The sequence below is a fragment of the Budorcas taxicolor genome, chromosome 25, assembly GCF_023091745.1.
Source record: "Budorcas taxicolor isolate Tak-1 chromosome 25, Takin1.1, whole genome shotgun sequence".
NCBI classification, from domain to species: domain Eukaryota; kingdom Metazoa; phylum Chordata; class Mammalia; order Artiodactyla; family Bovidae; genus Budorcas; species Budorcas taxicolor.
In genome coordinates this window covers 32,483,252-32,501,628 of record NC_068934.1, presented here as the reverse complement: position 1 = coordinate 32,501,628, position 18,377 = coordinate 32,483,252, and the positions used below count along the sequence as shown (strand labels likewise).

The 18,377-nt window shown below is 45.8% G+C and overlaps 1 protein-coding gene across 1 annotated transcript; it reads left to right on the top strand.

The window, feature by feature from the left end:
* Positions 1-13,287: 13,287 nt before the first annotated feature.
* On the top strand, positions 13,288-17,155 carry KCNJ1 (potassium inwardly rectifying channel subfamily J member 1). The gene is made up of 2 exons (XM_052662440.1): positions 13,288-13,305; positions 16,016-17,155. The coding sequence occupies exons 1-2, from the start codon at positions 13,288-13,290 to the stop codon at positions 17,153-17,155; spliced, it is 1,158 nt and encodes a 385-aa protein (XP_052518400.1).
* The last annotated feature ends 1,222 nt before the right edge of the window (positions 17,156-18,377 follow it).

Here is an 18,377-nt window from a genome sequence, read left to right as displayed (position 1 = left end):
AGAGCAGCAAGATGGAAAAAAAAAAAGAAAGAAAGAGAGAAAGGAAGGAAGAAAGAAGCAAAAAAAAAAAAAAGAAAGAAAGAAAGAAGCAAACACAGCTCACAGTAAGCTCCAGGGTCTGTATGACTCCTAAACTTTTCTTGGTGACTTTCTGTTCTGTTTTTCTCCAGGTTTAATCGATTACCTTGGGAAATTCACCCTGTAAAACACAGGCAGTTGGCTCAGACGGGCATCCGGGCAACGCAGAGCTGGAATTGAAGTCTGACTCCAGATTCGGTGTTTCAAGCTCAGAGAGTCGGGGACACCCGCGTGTACTCTCCAGGTAGACTGGTCTCTTTTTGGCTAGGAATTAGCATTCATCACAGGACGGGGGCTGTACTTTAGTTTCTTTCCCCTCAATACATCGTTTATTTATCATGGTCCAGGCTTGGTCCTGATGGTGCATCATCAAAGAGGTCATTGCGATCTGTAGAGAGAGAAATGGCCCGTGTTCCGGAAGCATATAGGGAAATCCCACCTGGGGCCTGAGAAAGGGGCCAGGCCAACCTCCAGAGTGTCCACAGTAGGCAGTTTTCTGTCTCTTCCTTGAGAGGCCCCCTGAATTAGGACTCCACGCAGCTCTTCCCATAGCTGTCACCGAGGAAACAGCCAAGAACCCCACCCATGCTTCAGCCCCCCTTCTCCACCCTCCTCCATGTGTGTGCAGGGCCAAGGGAAGGAATACTATGGGAATGTGGGGCCAGGAGGGGTTTATATGGCCTGTGGGCTTCTGGCTAATCTGTGAGGTCGCCACATCTCCAGAGAGGTTAGTCTAAGTGAGAATTTTATAGCTCAGGTTACTGACTCCAAGAACAGAGCAAGGACCATGGGCAAGGAAAAATATTCCAGAAAACAATGAAGATTAAAAATTTACCAAGTGAAGGGGAGGGCAGGAGGGAATGGAGCTGAGTTCCTGTGAGTGTGAGAGAAAGGGTCAGGCAGTGGGGGTGGGCGTGGCCCTCACAGTGGACCTCAGTGCAGCCTGACAAGTTCAAGGTCCCGTGCATCCCATCAGACAGCGTGAGTCCGTGCGCCTTCCATGCTTCGAGGACAGCAGACCCGGCTCCCAAGCCAAGTCCTTGGCTGGACTTCAGCCCTGAGAGCTGTGTGGGAGAGTAGACAGAGCTGACGAGCTTCAGACTAAACTGCCAGGTCAGGGGCACGGTACGGGGAGCCCAGGTCAGGGTGGACGGCAGGGCGGTATCTCACTGTGCCTCGGCTGCTCCAGTGACCACCACTGGCCGGGGTGGCAGGGCCGAGGATTTGTCCCTCATGTGCTGGGAGAGGCGCGGTCCCTCCTTTTGCCGCCAGAGCCTGTGTTGAGGGGGAGGATCAGCAAAAGCATCTTTCTGTACCTCTAGGCTCTTGTGACCAAGGAAATATTTTGGATGTGGTACCTCCAGAATCACCATGGCCACGTGCTGTAGGAGGAGGGGGCCAAGTTCAGCTGAGGACCCCACAAAGGCCCAGGGGGTGCTTCTGTCTGGCGCTTGAGGAGGGAGGAATGGGATTAAGAAATGGAGAGACGGGACGTGGATGGTGGACAGTTTCCTGAGTCCCCGCCAAGCAAGAGGTCCTTGATGTGGATTTTCCCTGTACAAATTCTATTGAAATAATACAATAGGATGTGATAGGATATGTTATGATATAATACAATACGAAACGAAGGCGTGCATGCTCAGTCGCTTCCGTTGTGTCTGACTCTTTGCAACCCTACGGACTATAGCCCACCAGGCTCCTCTGTCCATGGGATTCTCCAGGCAAGAATACTGGAGTGGGTAGCCATGCCCTCCTCTAGGAGATCTTCCTAACCAAGGGATCAAACACATGTCTCTTACATCTCCTGTATTGGCAGGCAGGTTCTTTACCACCTTGGAAGCAATACCATATAATTCCCATACATGCAATCCATTCATCTAAAGGGTTTCTGGTATAGTCACAAAGTTGGGCAACCATCACCACCAACAATATTAGAACTTTTTCATCACCTCAAAAAGGAACAAGGTACCCATTAGCAGTCACTCTCCACTTCCCTTCCCCACCCCTACTGAGAGCTACCAATCTAACTATCTCTGTGTCTAGATTTGTCTATTTTAGACATTTGTACAAAGGGAATAATAATATATCTGACTTCTTTCACTTAACACAATGTTTTCAAGGTTTTTCCACATTGTAATATGTATCAGTAATTCATTCTCTTTTTATGGTTGAATAATATTTCACTGGGGGCTTCCCTGATGGCTCAGATGGTAAAAGTCCTATCCGTAATGTGGGAGACCTGGGTTTGATCCCTGGGTTGGGAAGATCCCCTGGAGAAGGGAACGGCTACCTCTTCCAGTATTCTGGCCAGGAAAATTCCATGGACAGCGGAACCGGGCAGGCTACAGTCCATAGGGTCACAAAGATATGACTGAGTGACTCACTTTCACTTTTCAATATTTCATTGTATGGGCAAACCTCATTTATTTATTGATTCAGCAGTAGATGGACATTTGAGTTTAACTTTCTGGCTGAGACGAATAATGTCCTACCAACATTGGTGGAGAGGTTTTTGTGAGGATGTGTGTATTTTCCAGTGAATCCCCCGGGCAACAAATAGGTGTTATAATCACCGATTTATTAGGAAAAGTTGCAGCTCAGAGTGGTTAAGTACCATTTCTGAGATGGAAAAGCTTCTTGTGATTGGGTTTGATTATGCTAGAAGGGCAAATAAGAGGAAGTAAGGTGGAAATTCACTTCACCTTTTGCAGGACATTATACACACCACTGAGTGAAAAAACAGGAGAGGCCTGAGGGGACATGCGTCAGCAGGGCTGCGTGGGCTCCTGACCTTCTGGGGGGCAGGTCTCAGGTCTGCCCGCCCTGGCCCGGCTCTGAGTCTGGGAGATGCTCTCCTCCTTCTCTCACTCACCTTCTTGTTTCAGTGGCAGACCCTAGTCAAGAGCAGCTCAAGCCAGCTGCCAGAGTCGCCCCTCCAGTCTGTGAGGAGACAGGTGGGAGGTCTCTGTAGCCTCATCCCCACTCTGAGAGGGTCTCCTGGGGTGGGCCCTGCCCATGACAAGAAGAGCCCCAAAGAGAGGAATTCAGCAAGGGCCCAAGGGCGGTTCTAGGGCAGAGAGCACCCGGCTGCTGGCTCTGCTTCCCTCTGCCTCCAGGGCTTTCCCAGAAAGTTCTTGGACGTGGGAGGCTGGCTGGTGTGCAGGCGTGCCGCCCCATTAATGCAACTCCTGTGCTCGGTGGAACCCAAGCCCATGCTGGTAATCATTGACCCTCCAAGCTCCCCCGGGCGGAGCCACCACGGCTTCCTATGGTAGAGCCTTGCCCTCCTCAGCACCTTTCTGGGAAGAGCAACGCTACTGCAGCATGGATGCTGGGGCAGAGAAGCCCAGGATTCAAGGCATCACAGATGATGACGTGTTGGGTCTCTCATTCAACATCTGGCTGTAACTTGAGAGAGAAGTCAGAGCTGGAGATTGCTTTCTTGAAGGTATTAGTGGCTGGATCACTTTCCAAGTTCAAGGGCCATCTGAGCTCTTTCTATTCATCTGTAATAGACATGGATGGTCCCCTTTTTCAGAAGAGGAAATTGACACACTGAGACATTGGGTGGTACCCAGTGTTAGGGGCACAGTATGACTGACCAACTCCAGATTCAAACCCCACACACCCACCTCTTATGTCCTGTCCAAATGGCCTCTCCTCAGGGCTGTGACAGCAAACATAAGCTAGAATATGGGACTGGAAGTCATCCAGATGCCCCCTCCAAACTCAGTTCTGTGCCTTCTCTTTCCATGTTTCTTGGTGCGGGGCTGGACCCACAGGAAACCCTTCATCTGTGGTACCGCTTCATGACTACTAGTCCCCCAGGGCATCAGTTGAATTACTCCACTATTTTATAAGGCATTGAGGTTTGGGGTTCTATGTGTTTTCGCAAAAACAAAGCGTACTTTCTTGATGCAGACACTCAGTAAAGCATGTTCAAGGCCTCTAGACCACACAGAATTCATTCCTTTCTGGGCTGGAAAGACTGAATTGATGTGATACCAACCCAAACCATACAGAACTAGAAGGATCAGACTAATAACAGGGTCTCTGAACACATAATAAATAGAACTCTTGGTAAACATTAAAATTCTTTTATTAAATGCCAGTGCCATTTGAGGTGGGTACCTGAGAGAGGTGACTTAAAAATCATTTTATCACAGATGTGTCTAGTTTTCAGACAAAACAAACTACACACCCCCACAACACACGGACTTGTACAAATCACATAAGTGAGAGGATGATGTTTCCCTTTGCAAAAATGATTCTTTTCTTTATAAACTATTATGTAATATAACATATGCTGCTGCTAAGTCGCTTCAGTCGTGTCCAACTCTGTGCGACCCCATAGACGGCAGCCCACCAGGCTCCTCCATCCCTGAGATTCTCCAGGCAAGAACAATGGAGTGGGTGGCAATTTCCTTCTCCAATGCATGAAAGTGAAAAGTGAAAGTGAAGTCGCTCAGTGTCTGACTAGTATATTATATATTAATGTATAATATATTATATGATATATATAAAATATGTAATGATATATATAATTATGGACAGAGGAGCCTGGTGGGCTACAGTCCATGGGATCACAGAGTCAGACACAACTGAGCAACGAACATACACACATGTATAATAAAATATATTATAAAAACAAAAATGCATATATAATCACATAAATATAATATATAATAATTCAGTAAAAGAGTCCTTTAAATGTCTAATATTCTCTGTAATGGCCTACATGGGAAAAGAATCTAAAAAAGCGTGGGTGTATGTATACTTACAGCTGATTCATTTTGCTGTAATCCTGAAACTAGCACAATGTTGTAAATCAACTATGGTCCAATAAAATTTTTTTTAATTCAAAGAAAAAAACAAACACATATCTATAGTATCCTAGTGCATATATCATATGTTACATGACTGACTGTATGAAGCAATTTCTGTTCACATACTGTCTTTGGTTTTGACTGCTCAAAACATTTTGGGACATGCGGGATCTTACTTCCCTGACCAGGGATTGAATCCGTGCTGCCCTCTGCAGTGGAAGCACAATCTTAACCACTGGACCACCAGGGAAGTCCCTCACATACTATCTTCTGAGAACACCATCTATTGATTTTGGTTTCAGCATAAGATTATATTGGTTTCCCAGGTGGCTCAGTGGTAAAGGATCCACCTGCAATGAGGGAGGCTCTGGTTTGATCCCAGGGTCAGGAAGGTCCCCTGGAGAAGGAAATGACAACTCACTCTAGTATTCTTGCCTGGAGAATCCCATGGTCAGAGGAGCCTGGTGGGCTACAGACCATAGGGTCACGAAGAGTTGGACGTGACTGAGCAGGCACACACTCATGAGATTATACACCTAGACTTGTATAATGATATCTTCATTGTAATGAGTTTCTTTTAAATAGTAATTAGAATAAAAGGCTAGGAGATCAGAAATCTCTGGATCCTCTGGATTCTGAAATCTGTGGATCCCTGTGTTAACTTAATGTTCAGCGATAGGTTCCCCAGACACTAGAATCCAACATTTGGGACAGTGACTCTCAGGAGGTGTGGCCTGAGAGCATGAAGGAGGTCTGAGAACTGACCTCTTCACCCCATTTGTCCCCTGTGGTTGTGGGACAGACTGAAGGGAATTTCACCTGGGATTTTCTAGGGACCCCTCCTCCCTCTAGACGATGACCATGCTTCTTGTGTGTCCAGTTCAGCTCAGTTGCTCAGTCGTGTCCGACTGTTTGTGACCCCATGAAGAGCAGCATGCCACGCCTCCCTGTCCATTACCAGCTCCCGGAGTTCACCCTTACTCATGTCCATTGAGTCGGTGATGCCATCCAGCCATCTCATCCTCTGTCGTCCCCTTCTCCTCCTGCCCTCAATCTCTCCCAGCATCAGGGTCTTTTCCAATGAGTCAGCTCTTCGCATCAGGTGGTCATTGTATTGGAGTTTCAGCTTCAGCATCAGTCCTTCCAATGAACACCCAGGGCTGATCTCCTTTGGGATGGACTGGTTGGATCTCCTTGTGTGTTACTAGGTATCTTCCCGACTGTGCTTTCACCCCCAGTCTGGAACCCGGCAAAGGCAACTTGGTGGATTCCAACTGGAATCCCAAAGCCAGCGACTCTTGGGTCACTGCAAATTCCAGTCACACACGAAGCTTTAAAATCACCTTCTGCACTTCTTCAGACAGAGTCAAGTGGCTTCACGTCCACACGGGCTTTTCTGTAAACAAGCCGATGGACTATTCAGGCTGCACTGTGGGCTTCCTGCCCCCAGAGGTCTTGCTTCAGGGCACCGTTTTCACTGTGCTCTAGAGGGCGCTGTTCGCACGGGATGCCGATAGGAGTTCCTCCACCCAGTTCTGAATGGCCCTCGCGCACTCTGTAGAGGCTGTTCTCATCTCTGGGCTTCTTCTCTTCATTCATGTTGAGCTGTGCATCCTCACTTCCCCCTCAGTTTATCCTCTTAACTCTGACTCAATCCACACACACCCAGCAAAGCAATGCCTTTTCTGGGTAAAGTGCAGAACTCCCTGAAGTTGAGAAGATAGACTAAGATAGACTACTTAGAAAATCTTTAGCATAAAAGGCAAGAAGACCCAACTCTGTGACTGTGAGTTCCATGAGTTCCTCTGGGGGTCTCTCGCTCTGCAGTCAAAACTCCCCACAGCCCCCAGGGGTGTGTGCTTTCCCTTCAGAACTCTGAGCCAGGCAGAGATGAAGCGAGCCCCTTTAGGTCTTTTTTTGCAGAGCTGAGACATGCTAGCGTTTCCAAAACACTTGAAAAAAATGTTTTTGAAGGACAGCAAGAAAACAAAATTGGAATTGCGCATAAAATTAGTGTCAGCTCCCAAAGTGCAGGTTTCTGACTCCACAGCAAAGGCAAGTTCTCACCAAAGATGGGAGAGACACCTGGCTTGGGGTGAGCCTAATAGACTCCCAGGATGGCTGGGAAATGTCACATTTCCTGACGCCTCCTGCTGGGTGCCCACCCAGATGCCAGGAAGTGATGCAGGTCTTTGTTGGAAGAGCAGAATAATCTTAGGATGACCAGCAGCCCTTATAAACTAGTTAGCTAGATAGAATTCAAAGCCTGAACTTGAACATTTTAACTCCTTTTAATAACTTTTTTTTTTTGGCTGAGCCATAAGGCATAGGAGATCTTAGTTCCCTGACCAGAGATTGAACCTGTGCTCCTTGCTGTGGAAGTGCAGAGTCTTAACCACTGTCCCACCAGGGAAGTCCCTTAAGGACCTTTCATATTTAAATTTGGTCCTTCATTTTCACATCCTGATACAAAAGCATGCACTGTGTACATATGTGAGTGTGACTTCTGGAAGCAGAAGAATGGAAATCACTAATTGTTGTAAAAGTGGCTTTGTGACCTTCTCTTCTTGTGCTCTTCTGCTTTTTGGGGCATCAGTGTCTTCCAGCCAGAGATCACCAGGCACACTGCAGTAATTGAAAAGGTTGGCTTGTTGCAGCTAGTGAGAACATGCACCTCGAGGAATGGTGAGGAGCTCTGCTTGAAAGAGTTTTAGAAAGCACATAAATAGAATTTGGGCTTAATCTAGGTGATTTGGGAGAGTAAACGGAGCAATACTCTGCTCAGGATTCGATGTTAAGAAGTAGGGGTAATTCCGTGATTATGTCAATAAGTCTCATTATCAAGAAGGAGAGAAGAGTTGGTGCAAGGCTAACGCTGTTATTGGTGAAGAAGCAGTGATCACTCAGTGCCAGGATTGGGGGGGGGGGGGCGCATTTGGTCGTTTTTGTGGTTTGGACCGTGTTCACATTTCTGTGTGTTCAGACATGATTCTGATGTTTATGTCTTGTGAAGCTGTGTTCAACAGGAGAACACAAGACCCAGCTGTGAGCCCCAGGACAGCCCTCAGCAACAACCAGGCCGAGATGTGGTGCCAGGCTGGCTCCCATCTGTCAGGGGCTGCTTTCTCCTCTTTGCCTGCATCTGTAGATTGTCAGTGATACGATCGAATCCTAGTCAGTGTCTGTGGTAAGAGAAGCAGAGCATCACCCGTGATTGCACGCCTCTCTTCAACCCTGCCAAGGAAAATTCTCTCCCTCTCCTGTTCCCAAGGCTTCCCAGATGACACAGCGGTTAAAAAAAAAAAAAAATCAACCTGTCAATGCTGAAGACTAGAGTTTGATCCCTTGGTCGGGAAGATGCCCTGGAGGAGGAAATGGCAACCCACTCCAGTATTCCAGACTGGGAAATTCCATGGACAGAGGAGCCTGGTGGGCTACAGTCCATGGGGCCACCAAGAGATACAACTTAAACAGCTGAACAACAACAATGACAATTGTGTTCTCACCTCTTCAGGATAAGTCTTCTGGCCTGATGGACGAATCCTTTATAGGAATGTTAGGTTTTCTATAGGGCTTCTGTCCCGCGGGGCAGGACAGGCTCTGAAGTCAGGACACTTCACAGACATTGACATGCTGTCAGAACCTTTGTTGCTCTCTCTCCCAGGAGCCTTGCCCCCACCTGGCTGTCATCTCCCCCAACACCGCCCATTTGACTCTACAGAGCAGAGCCTAAGTAGCCTGGGTTGGTGACGCCTAATTAAGCCGCTGTGCATGTTTAAATTTCAGAACCAGTAATGATGATCACTACTATTTATTATATAATTGCTGTGTTCTAGGAACTTTACATATGGGATTGCATTTAAAACATATGACAAAAAAAAAAAAAAAATACGACAGCCTTTGAGAATATTTTACAGCCATTTCACAGGCGAGGAAGTTGAGACTCAGCCTAAGTGGCTTGCTTAGGTTGCCTGGCTATCAAGTGACAGAACTGGGGTTCAAGTCCGTGTTTGCACTTTCCCAAGATGGATTTCCTCCTCTCTCCTGCTGCCTTTGGTTCTTCCCTGTGCTGTGAACATCCTGCACCAGGGCTTCCACCCGCTCTTGATCCCTAGTGTGGCAAATCTCTGCAGTTATTCAGGGGATGATGCTGGACCGGTAGGCCCCAGAGATGCCTGCAGAAGGTGGAGGGCCTTAAGAGAGCACCAACACTCCCAGACCCTGTGATTCCCTGGTTTTTGTTCCCAACCTCTCTTCTCTGGAGGGAACCAGGTGCCCCGGAAAGTCTGTGCCGCTTTCCCATTCTGAACACAGAGAATGAGATGGTTGGATGGCATCACCAACCCAATGGACATGAGTTTGAGCAAACAGACTTGTGGCTTCACAGGGAAGAGGGTGTGTATTCCTCACACGGGAAAGGTGAAGTGCAGCCCCAAATCAGGCCTGGAAGAGTCCTGAGGCTCATGACCTTTCACATGCCTATGAGGCCGGAAAAATCGTTTCCAATGGCCTTGGTAAGTCCTATGTAAGAAGAACTCAGGCTGAGCCCAAGTGAGCAGCCTGGTAGAGCTAAAGATATCTGAGGTGACTTCTCTGGGAATACTGAACAGAAAAGCAACGATTCCCTCTGTCAACAATAGTTCTAGATGTCAGCATCCTGGGAGCTGGCTGGCTAGATGCTCCTTAGGCACTGAAGCTTTGCAAATTTAGCTGGGTGGCCATCCTCCAACAGCTTGAGGCCGTTTTCATAGAAAACAGGAAGTTCTCTGCGGTACTAGTCAGATGCATTTTGTGCTGAAGAGCATAAACTTGACCTTCAGCCTCTTTTATCTGCTCTCTGGTGTCCTCAACCCCTTCAGGGCAGCAAAGATGCTGCCCTGCAATGATTGGATAATGACTAAGTTACTCTGTATCCCTGAGCAACTTCACAGTAGGAACTGTTGCCTCTTTTGCTTCCTAGGTAGCACCTGGCAAGTAGTGAGTTCAATCAGTGGAGAGTTTGTTTGATTTCGTTAAGAAGGCAGAGACCTTGGCCCATAATCCCTTTCCATGCCCTGCTACCCACAGGTCCTCAGGAAATGTTGGTTCATGTGGTTGACCGGCAGGCTGAATCCAGTGAGAATGAAAGTCGCTCAGTCGTGTCCTACTCCTTGTGACCCCAGGGACTGTAGCCCGCCAGGCTCCTCTGTCCATGGAATTTTCCCAGCAAGAATACTGGAGTGGGTAGCTGTTCCCTTCTTCAGGAGATCTTCCCAACTCAGGAATCGAACCCAGGCCTCCCACATTGCAGGCAGATTCTTTACTGTCTGAGCCACCAGCGAAGCCCGGCTAAATTCAAGCTGTCAGTTTTCATGGGAGCTTGAATTTCTTCTCCAGCAACACTGCAAAGGGTCTACAGAAAGTCATTGGACTTCTGTTCTCTGGCTCCATAGCTTCTATTTTCTACCTCTAATAGATAATCTTGACTCTCAGGAACGCCCTGAGGGAACTCAGGCTGTGTGTGAGCTGTGAGTGGTTGGACCAAAAGGCAGGCAACGTAGCTGTCTTTTCATCTACAGAGAGTAGCAATAGCCTTTGTAATTCTAAAGAAGAAATAATAGAAGCGATGTCTATTTTGCTATCTTCTCTCGGGTACAGTGGCTGCTGAGCCTGCTGGGGTGAGAGAGAAGCAGCATTATATCAACCATGGGGAAACCCCCAGCTCCCAATGGCTTCTTCTTAGCGGGTTGCCTGCAAAAGAACAGCCTGGGTCCTGGCTGTTTAATTGTCATCCAGGAGCCCAGAATGCAGGCACCTCACTTAGAAGGCAGAGGGGTTTGGTGACCAGGGGTGTTGTATGCAAATGAAGCCTGTGTTTCTATGGAGAAAAGGAGATGCGGGAGGAAAATGTGTTTATCTTCAAGAATTTGCAGGGTTGTTCCCCAGAAGAGAATGACACTTATTTAGAAATATCATGAGTGGTCCTTGAGGCAGAACTAGATCAGAGTTCTTGGTATCAGTTTCTCCTCTAGGTCTAGACGAGAATATCTCGCAAGGCACACAGGCGCTGAGTGCACTGGCCCTTGCTGTTGGCCAGCCAGGTGTCTCCCCCAGCGCTCTGTCACCTATGTACCCAGCAATTCTTTCAGTTCCTCTGTGCCCCTGCCCTGGTCACAAACACAATTGCAGTTACAGTGCACAGAAATGTCTCTTCCAAAGTATGGTTGGAAGGGGAACCATGTGAGTGATGGCACGTTCATCACTTTTGCACGCATTGTCTAGTGGACTGAGTACCATCCAGTGAATATAGAGTTCCTACTATGTGTGACTGTAATGCCTTGTCCAGGCTTTGGGTCTCCATGGCACTTCTCTGCCCTTCAAATAAGATGCTCCCAGAACATCTGCTACTCTGGCAGGTATCATACTGTTTTTGATGGTTTATCAACTCATTTGTATCTCCCACCTTGACTAGAAGCTTCTTCCGGATGACAGGGACTGTACCTATTTGGTAAAGGATTGTCTGGGACACATGTTAGAATCCACGCATCCCTGCTGCTTCATTGTTGTCCAGTTGCACAGTCGCATCCGACTGTTTGCGACCCCATAGACTGCATTATGCCAGGCTTTCGTGGCCTTCACTGTCTCCCGGAGTTTGCTCAAACTCATGTCCATCGAATCAGTGATGCCATCCAACCAACTCATCCTCTGTCACCCCCTTCTCCTCCTGCCTTCAATCTTTCCCAGCATCAGGGTCTTTTCCAATGAGACAGCTCTTCCCATCAGGTGGCCCAAGTATTGGAGCTTCAGTTTCAGCATCAGTCCTCCCAATTAATATTCAGGGTTGGTTCTTTTAGGGTTCACTGGTTTGGTGTCCTTGCAGTCCAAGACTCTCAAGAGTCTCCTCCAGCACCACAGTTCAAAAGCATCAGTTCTTCAGCGCTCAGCCTTCTTTAGGGTCCAACTCACAGCTGTACATGTCTACTAGAAAAACCATAGCTTTGACTAGAGGGACTTTGGTCAGATAAATCAATTAATGGACACAAAAGTGAGTTTTCTGTTGGTTGAGGTATTTTCACAGGGCGTGGATGCCCATCTAGTAGAGACCTTCAAGCAGAGATGAGCCCTCTGGTATTGTTCAAACCACATGACCTTGTAATTGCTCATTTACTGAGCTTACTTCCCCCTTCGATTGTGAGCTCCTTGAGAACAAGAACAGATTTCTATTTGTTTTTGAAATCCTACACAATGAGCATACACTCAATGTTTGGAAAGTTCACACAAAGTCTGTTTTTTAAGAATGCACTGTTGACCAAAAAAGAATGCTAGAGCCCTGAAGGAAAAAAAAAAAAGGCAATAATATAATCCACTTGCTTTGCCAGGCCATTAAGAAGACCTTGGTAAACATTAGCTAATGGACAGCCCTATGCTTGCTATTAAGATTTACTGATTTATTAGAAAGTAACCTAGAAACTGTGCATGTTACATAATCTGGGGCCAATCTCTAAAAACTCAATAGTTTAAAAAACACATATTGCTTTCTGTCTAGGGTGGGATTAAATGCCATTGTCTATGCAAAGGAGGATGTGGGCTGTGTATAATGAGTCTGCCATGAGAAAGATGGGGTTGGTCAGAGGAAGAATTTATCCTGTATTCTCACATTCTCTAGGTATAATTCCTCTTACTGTTTGAATACATAAATCAACAGCATTGACTAACTCAGTGCATATACAAACTACTTTCGGTAAATGCCAGATTTTATAAGATCAATTCAACAATAAAGGCTGCTTTTAAATCTCAGTTTCTTACATAACAGTGAACATTGTGTAGAGAGATTAATGGGGTATCTTGTTGCTTCCTGGTGTGATCTTATTTTTGTCTTACAAATCTGTACTTATCTTTGTCTATATTATCCGCCTGTATGTTTGTGAACACTTGGAAATCTCAGTATCCCAGTGTGTTTCTGAGATAGGCTGGGAGATTGACAATAACTGATTGTTTCTGGTGGAAGGCATCAGGCACAAGCTAGGAGAAAGAGCGAGAGGGCTACAGAGGGTGGCAAAGGAGAAGAGGGAAATGCTGGAACAGAATCCATGCCTGCTGCTCAAGGACCTTAGCTGGCAGCTTGTCATGTCTTAGCATGACGGTATTCAAGCCATGTGATGTCTGGAAAAAAAACACATACCCAGCTTGGGGCTTGGCCTGAGAACAACCAATTGCCTTAGTTTAAATCGCACAACTCCACTATCAAATTAACGTTTTAAGGCTAAAACAAAGTATTATCAGTTCACTGGCCAAAGCATACAATAAATTAAGCTGGGTTTAGAAGAAAACAGCCTGCTTATGGAGACCAACTCCCAAAACTTTTTCCTTGCTATTTTCTGCCGTGGACGTTTCGGGACGGAATATGTTTAAGATGATGTTGGTAAGTGCAGGCCATGTGGGGAAAGCTTTTTAAGCTGGTTGCTTTTTGTCTGGCTCTTTGCATGGCCAGGCAGATAATATTTTCTTAGGAGGGCAAGCGTGGAAACCCCAACTTATCTGAGAGAGTAATCAAGGGGGATTCACTCACTCTACAGAAATACTCTCATCAACATTAAAATGAATTTAGGTGGGCCGGGAGGACAAGAATGGTCAGGCACAAAAACCTAGAGGTTGGTGTGTTAGGAGCTACCACTGGAATTATAATGCATGACAAAGAGGCTGTGGATTTGACTGATGAATGTTGACTTTAAAAGAAGTTATTGTTTTAGATGAGATCTCAGATGGTAAAGCGTCTGTCTGCAATGCAGGACATCCAGTTCAATCCCTGGGTTGGGAAGATCCCCTGGAGAAGGAAATGGCAGCCCACTCCAGTATTCTTGCCTGGAAAATCCCATGGACCTGGAGCCTGGTAGGCTACCATCCATGGGGTCGCAAAGAGTCAGACACAACCGAGCGACTTCTCTTCACTTTGCTTCACCCTGTGAAGAGCTTTTGGACACAGTCTGAGCTTCCACAAACCAGGGAAAGAGAGAAAGTCCCCAGTGGATAAAAGCAAAATTAGATGAGATGTGTGCAGAGAAAGGGAAGGATTGAGGAAGAAAGAGACCATTTCCCTGGCTGAGTTACTCTTGGGACCATGCACTTGGGACTCTTTGGGGCTTGAGGTCAGTGAATACTGGGTGGGATGAGAGCAGGGCCTGCAAAAGAGAGTGAACTTCTGTCTGCTCTCCTGGTAATATTTTCTTTTATTTATATATATTTGGTTTTTTCTCTTTACCACTTTTACTTGGGATCTTCTTGTGTTTTCACATGGTTGAAGGCCATGGGCAAGACGCGGTAGAATATCACTTTTGTTTAACTTTTATCACTAAGTTGGTTTCGCTTCCTAGTTTGTATGAATAAACACATTTTTGAAGGGGGATTTTGAAATCTATTTTAGAAACGTGTTTGCATTTGATTAAAAATACCACGAAGACACTGCTAACCACAACAGGCACACCTTGGGAGTGGGGTGGGCACACCTAGGAGAGGGGGCCGTCTAGTGTTATGACCCGGGATATTGAGCCGTGTTGGCTGTTTGGGGGAAATCCCTTCAGTGCTGTGCTGTAAAATGGAAGCTACAATTATGTTTTTAATGAGACCTTTGCCCATGTAGTGTTTTGAAGCTCTTAATTCATTCACGGAATGATTCCATTGATGCTGATTGAATAAATAGTAAGCCGCCATGATCTGTGCTAACAGGTAGGATAGAGGAATGAATAAAACATGGTTCTACCTTATGTAGGAGTCATTAAATCACAGTGCTCTGTCTGTCAGCTTGGGAGCAGGGGAGAGAGTGGGAGACACTGACAGTGACCTTCTTACTATTCCCTTTGGGAATCTTGGCATCCCAGGCTTGCGATCCATGGAGAAAACGTCTCAGATCTTATGATAGGAGTTGACTAAACAGTGCTGAGGAACTCTGTTTCAAATAATGTCGAGCACAAAATAAGGAAGTTGACCAAAGCTTGTGGTAAAATGTTCCAGGGAAATCTCACTTTAGAATATAAACAAAGTAGTAACTGAGACACAAGTGAAGTAGAGATTCCTCTAACCTTGAAGCAGAGAAACTCATGTTCTGGTTGTCGTCCCACCACTGGTCAGGTTCCTGACTTTGGTGCTGTTTTTGATTTTGATTGAATTATAGTTGACTTACAATGCTGTGTTCATTTTTGCTAGGGTACCTGACTTTGGATATGTCACTGAAATTTTCTCAATTCCTTCATTAGATAAATGAGAGAACTGAATTGGATTATAATTTCTCTAGCTACAAGGTGATTTAGGTAATATGTTGTGAAACTTTTCCCCATAGTTATTTATTTCTATATATGAACCAAAAATGTAAATAGTGTATCAAGTTTCTGCTGTCACAGATATTTTTCCTTAGCTTAAGGCTAAATTTATTAAAGAAAAAAGGAGAGTCAGTTTAAAGAATACGATCAAATAAATCAGAGTACAGGTCATAATTTGTTATCATAAACATTTTAAAAATTTTATTTTACTGAAGTAGTTGACTTACAATGTTGTGTTAATTTATATTTATTTAACAGAAAAGTAATTCAGTTATACATACATATATCTATATGTAGATAGATGGATTCTTTTTTATTTTCTATGCCATTATGGTTTATCCCAAGACATTGAATAGTTCCCAGTGCTATGCAGTACGACCTTGCTGCTTATCCATCCTATATATACTAGTTTGCATCTGCTAACCCCAAACTCCCTCTCCATCTTTCCCCCACCTCCCATCCCCTTGGCAACCACAAGTCTGTTCTGTATGTCTGTGTTATAAGAAACATTTTTAAAGTTGGGCGTAACTAAGGTCAGAAAACACGTGGATATATATTCTCTTAGGTTCCTCTACATGTCTGTCTCCCTGTAATTAGCTTTCCTCTTTATCTTTAAGCCATATGGTCTTATAGTAGAGAGTTTTTACTGGAAATAGCATTGTGGGATCCAGAATAAAGTTGTCAACTTGCCCAAGTGATCAGTCACACAGATTGTACTGAATGGCCTTTTCATAGACAGCTCTTCATGTGAGTCACTTAGCTCATTAGTGCAATACACATAATTTTCTTCTGTTTTGTCTTTCTCTGATGTGTTTTCAGATCAGTGTGTTGACAGAAAGAATGTTCAAGCATCTTCAGAAATGGTTTGTCACTCGCTTTTTTGGGCGTTCTCGACGGAGAGCGAGGCTGGTCTCCAAAGATGGAAGGTGCAACATTGAATTTGGCAACGTGGAGGCACAGTCGAGGCTGATATTCTTTGTGGACATATGGACGACCGTGCTGGACCTCAAGTGGAGATACAAAATGACCATCTTCATCACAGCCTTCTTGGGCAGCTGGTTCTTCTTTGGCCTCCTCTGGTACGTGGTCGCCTATATCCACAAAGACCTCCCTGAGTTCCATCCCCCTGCCAACCACACCCCTTGTGTGGAACACATTAATGGCCTGACCTCAGCTTTTCTGTTTTCTCTGGAAACGCAAGTGACCATTGGCTACGGATTCCGGTGTGTAACGGAACAGTGTGGCACTGCCATTTTTCTGCTCATCTTCCAGTCTATACTCGGAGTCATCATCAATTCTTTCATGTGTGGTGCTATTTTAGCCAAGATCTCCAGACCCAAAAAACGTGCCAAGACCATTACTTTCAGCAAGAACGCAGTGATCAGCAAGCGGGGTGGGAAGCTCTGTCTCCTGATCCGAGTGGCTAATCTTCGGAAGAGCCTCCTCATTGGCAGTCACATATACGGAAAGCTTCTGAGGACCACCATCACTCCCGAAGGAGAGACCATCATTTTGGACCAGATCAATATCAACTTTGTGGTTGATGCAGGGAATGAAAATTTATTCTTCATCTCCCCACTCACAATTTACCATGTCATTGATCACACCAGCCCCTTCTTCCACATGGCAGCAGAAACCCTTCCCCAGCAGGACTTTGAACTAGTGGTGTTTTTAGATGGCACGGTGGAGGCAACCAGTGCCACCTGCCAAGTCCGGACATCCTATGTCCCAGAAGAGGTGCTCTGGGGTTACCGTTTTGCTCCCATAGTGTCCAAGACCAAGGAAGGGAAATACCGAGTGGACTTCCATAACTTTAGCAAGACTGTGGAAGTGGAGACGCCTCACTGCGCCATGTGCCTTTATAATGAGAAAGACGCTCGAGCCAAGGTGAAAAGGGGCTATGACAACCCCAACTTCGTCTTGTCAGAAGTCAATGAAACAGACGACACCAAAATGTAACACTGAGTTTTCAACAGGAGCAGAGAGAAATCTTGAAGATACCTAGTTGACTAGAAACATTATGAAACAATCAACAATTTGGGGTATGACAGTAGGAGGAGAGCCTTTAAAGTTTCCCTGAACAATGCCCTGAGCCCCAAAACCATGATCCTGCAAGACACACAGCTCTACAAGTTAATTGCATGAGAACGTGAGATGGATTTACAGGAAATTGAAATATGGGAGCCATGTGCTCAGTTCCTCAGTCGTGTCCAACTCTGTGCAGAGCCCTCCAGGCTCCTCTGTCCATGGGATCTCCCAAGAAAGAGTACTGGCGTGGGTTCCAGGATGGGAGCCATAGGAGCTCACATAAACTCTCCAATAGGATTATTTGAAATCATGCAGTGTTGATTGGCACAGACAAGAATCACTGAAAGCCTCATGGACAGGCCAAATGAGATCTTTTTAAGAGTCTCCCTAAAGCAGTTATGAACTTTATTGAGGATCAGGGGGAAACTATATTCTTACTTTGATTCTACTGATAAGAAAGAAATCACTTTTATTTTAACATTGGCTCTTATCAAAGGAAAAGTTGCCTCCTGAGTTGGGGGAGATGAATCAATCAATGACAGTGAGAAAAGACGGATGCCCAGTGAACATTTGTGAAGCTCTGATCTTCTCCAGCCCTGGTTGTTGGAGCTTTTGTATTAGTCTGGGTCATGCTGCTTTCCCAGAGTAGGGAAGACCCAGTCCATGGACCCCACATCTCTAGGTACCCAGTGAGGAGAGGAGCGTGGGACACAGCCGGCTCCACGGCATCCCGACATCCTGCAGTGAAGCCAGCGTTTTGGCCCGTGTACTTTTAGACAGAAGCTAAAGCACCACTCTAGGATCTCAATGAACACTCTCCTGTAAGAAAGGATGCTTGGTTTGAAAATAGGTTTGATATTTCTTCCCATTTGTGTTCGATGGGAGAAGGGGCTGGCTTCAAATCTGTTAAAACAGTACTTCCTGATTTTCCAAGAAGGCAATGAAGAGTCTGACAGTGGAAAGGCAATTTAGAATGGAAAACGCTGCTAATGCTTCCGAGAAAAAATATGTCTTATGTTTTTCACCTGAGGGTTTGTAACTGAAATGCTGTTTCTAAAGGAGAAGCATGGAAGGGTGGGGAATGGGATGTGACTTCCCCATAAGAAAAATGCTAGGTCTTCCTGCCTCTGAGAGCCAACACCACGTTCTTCCT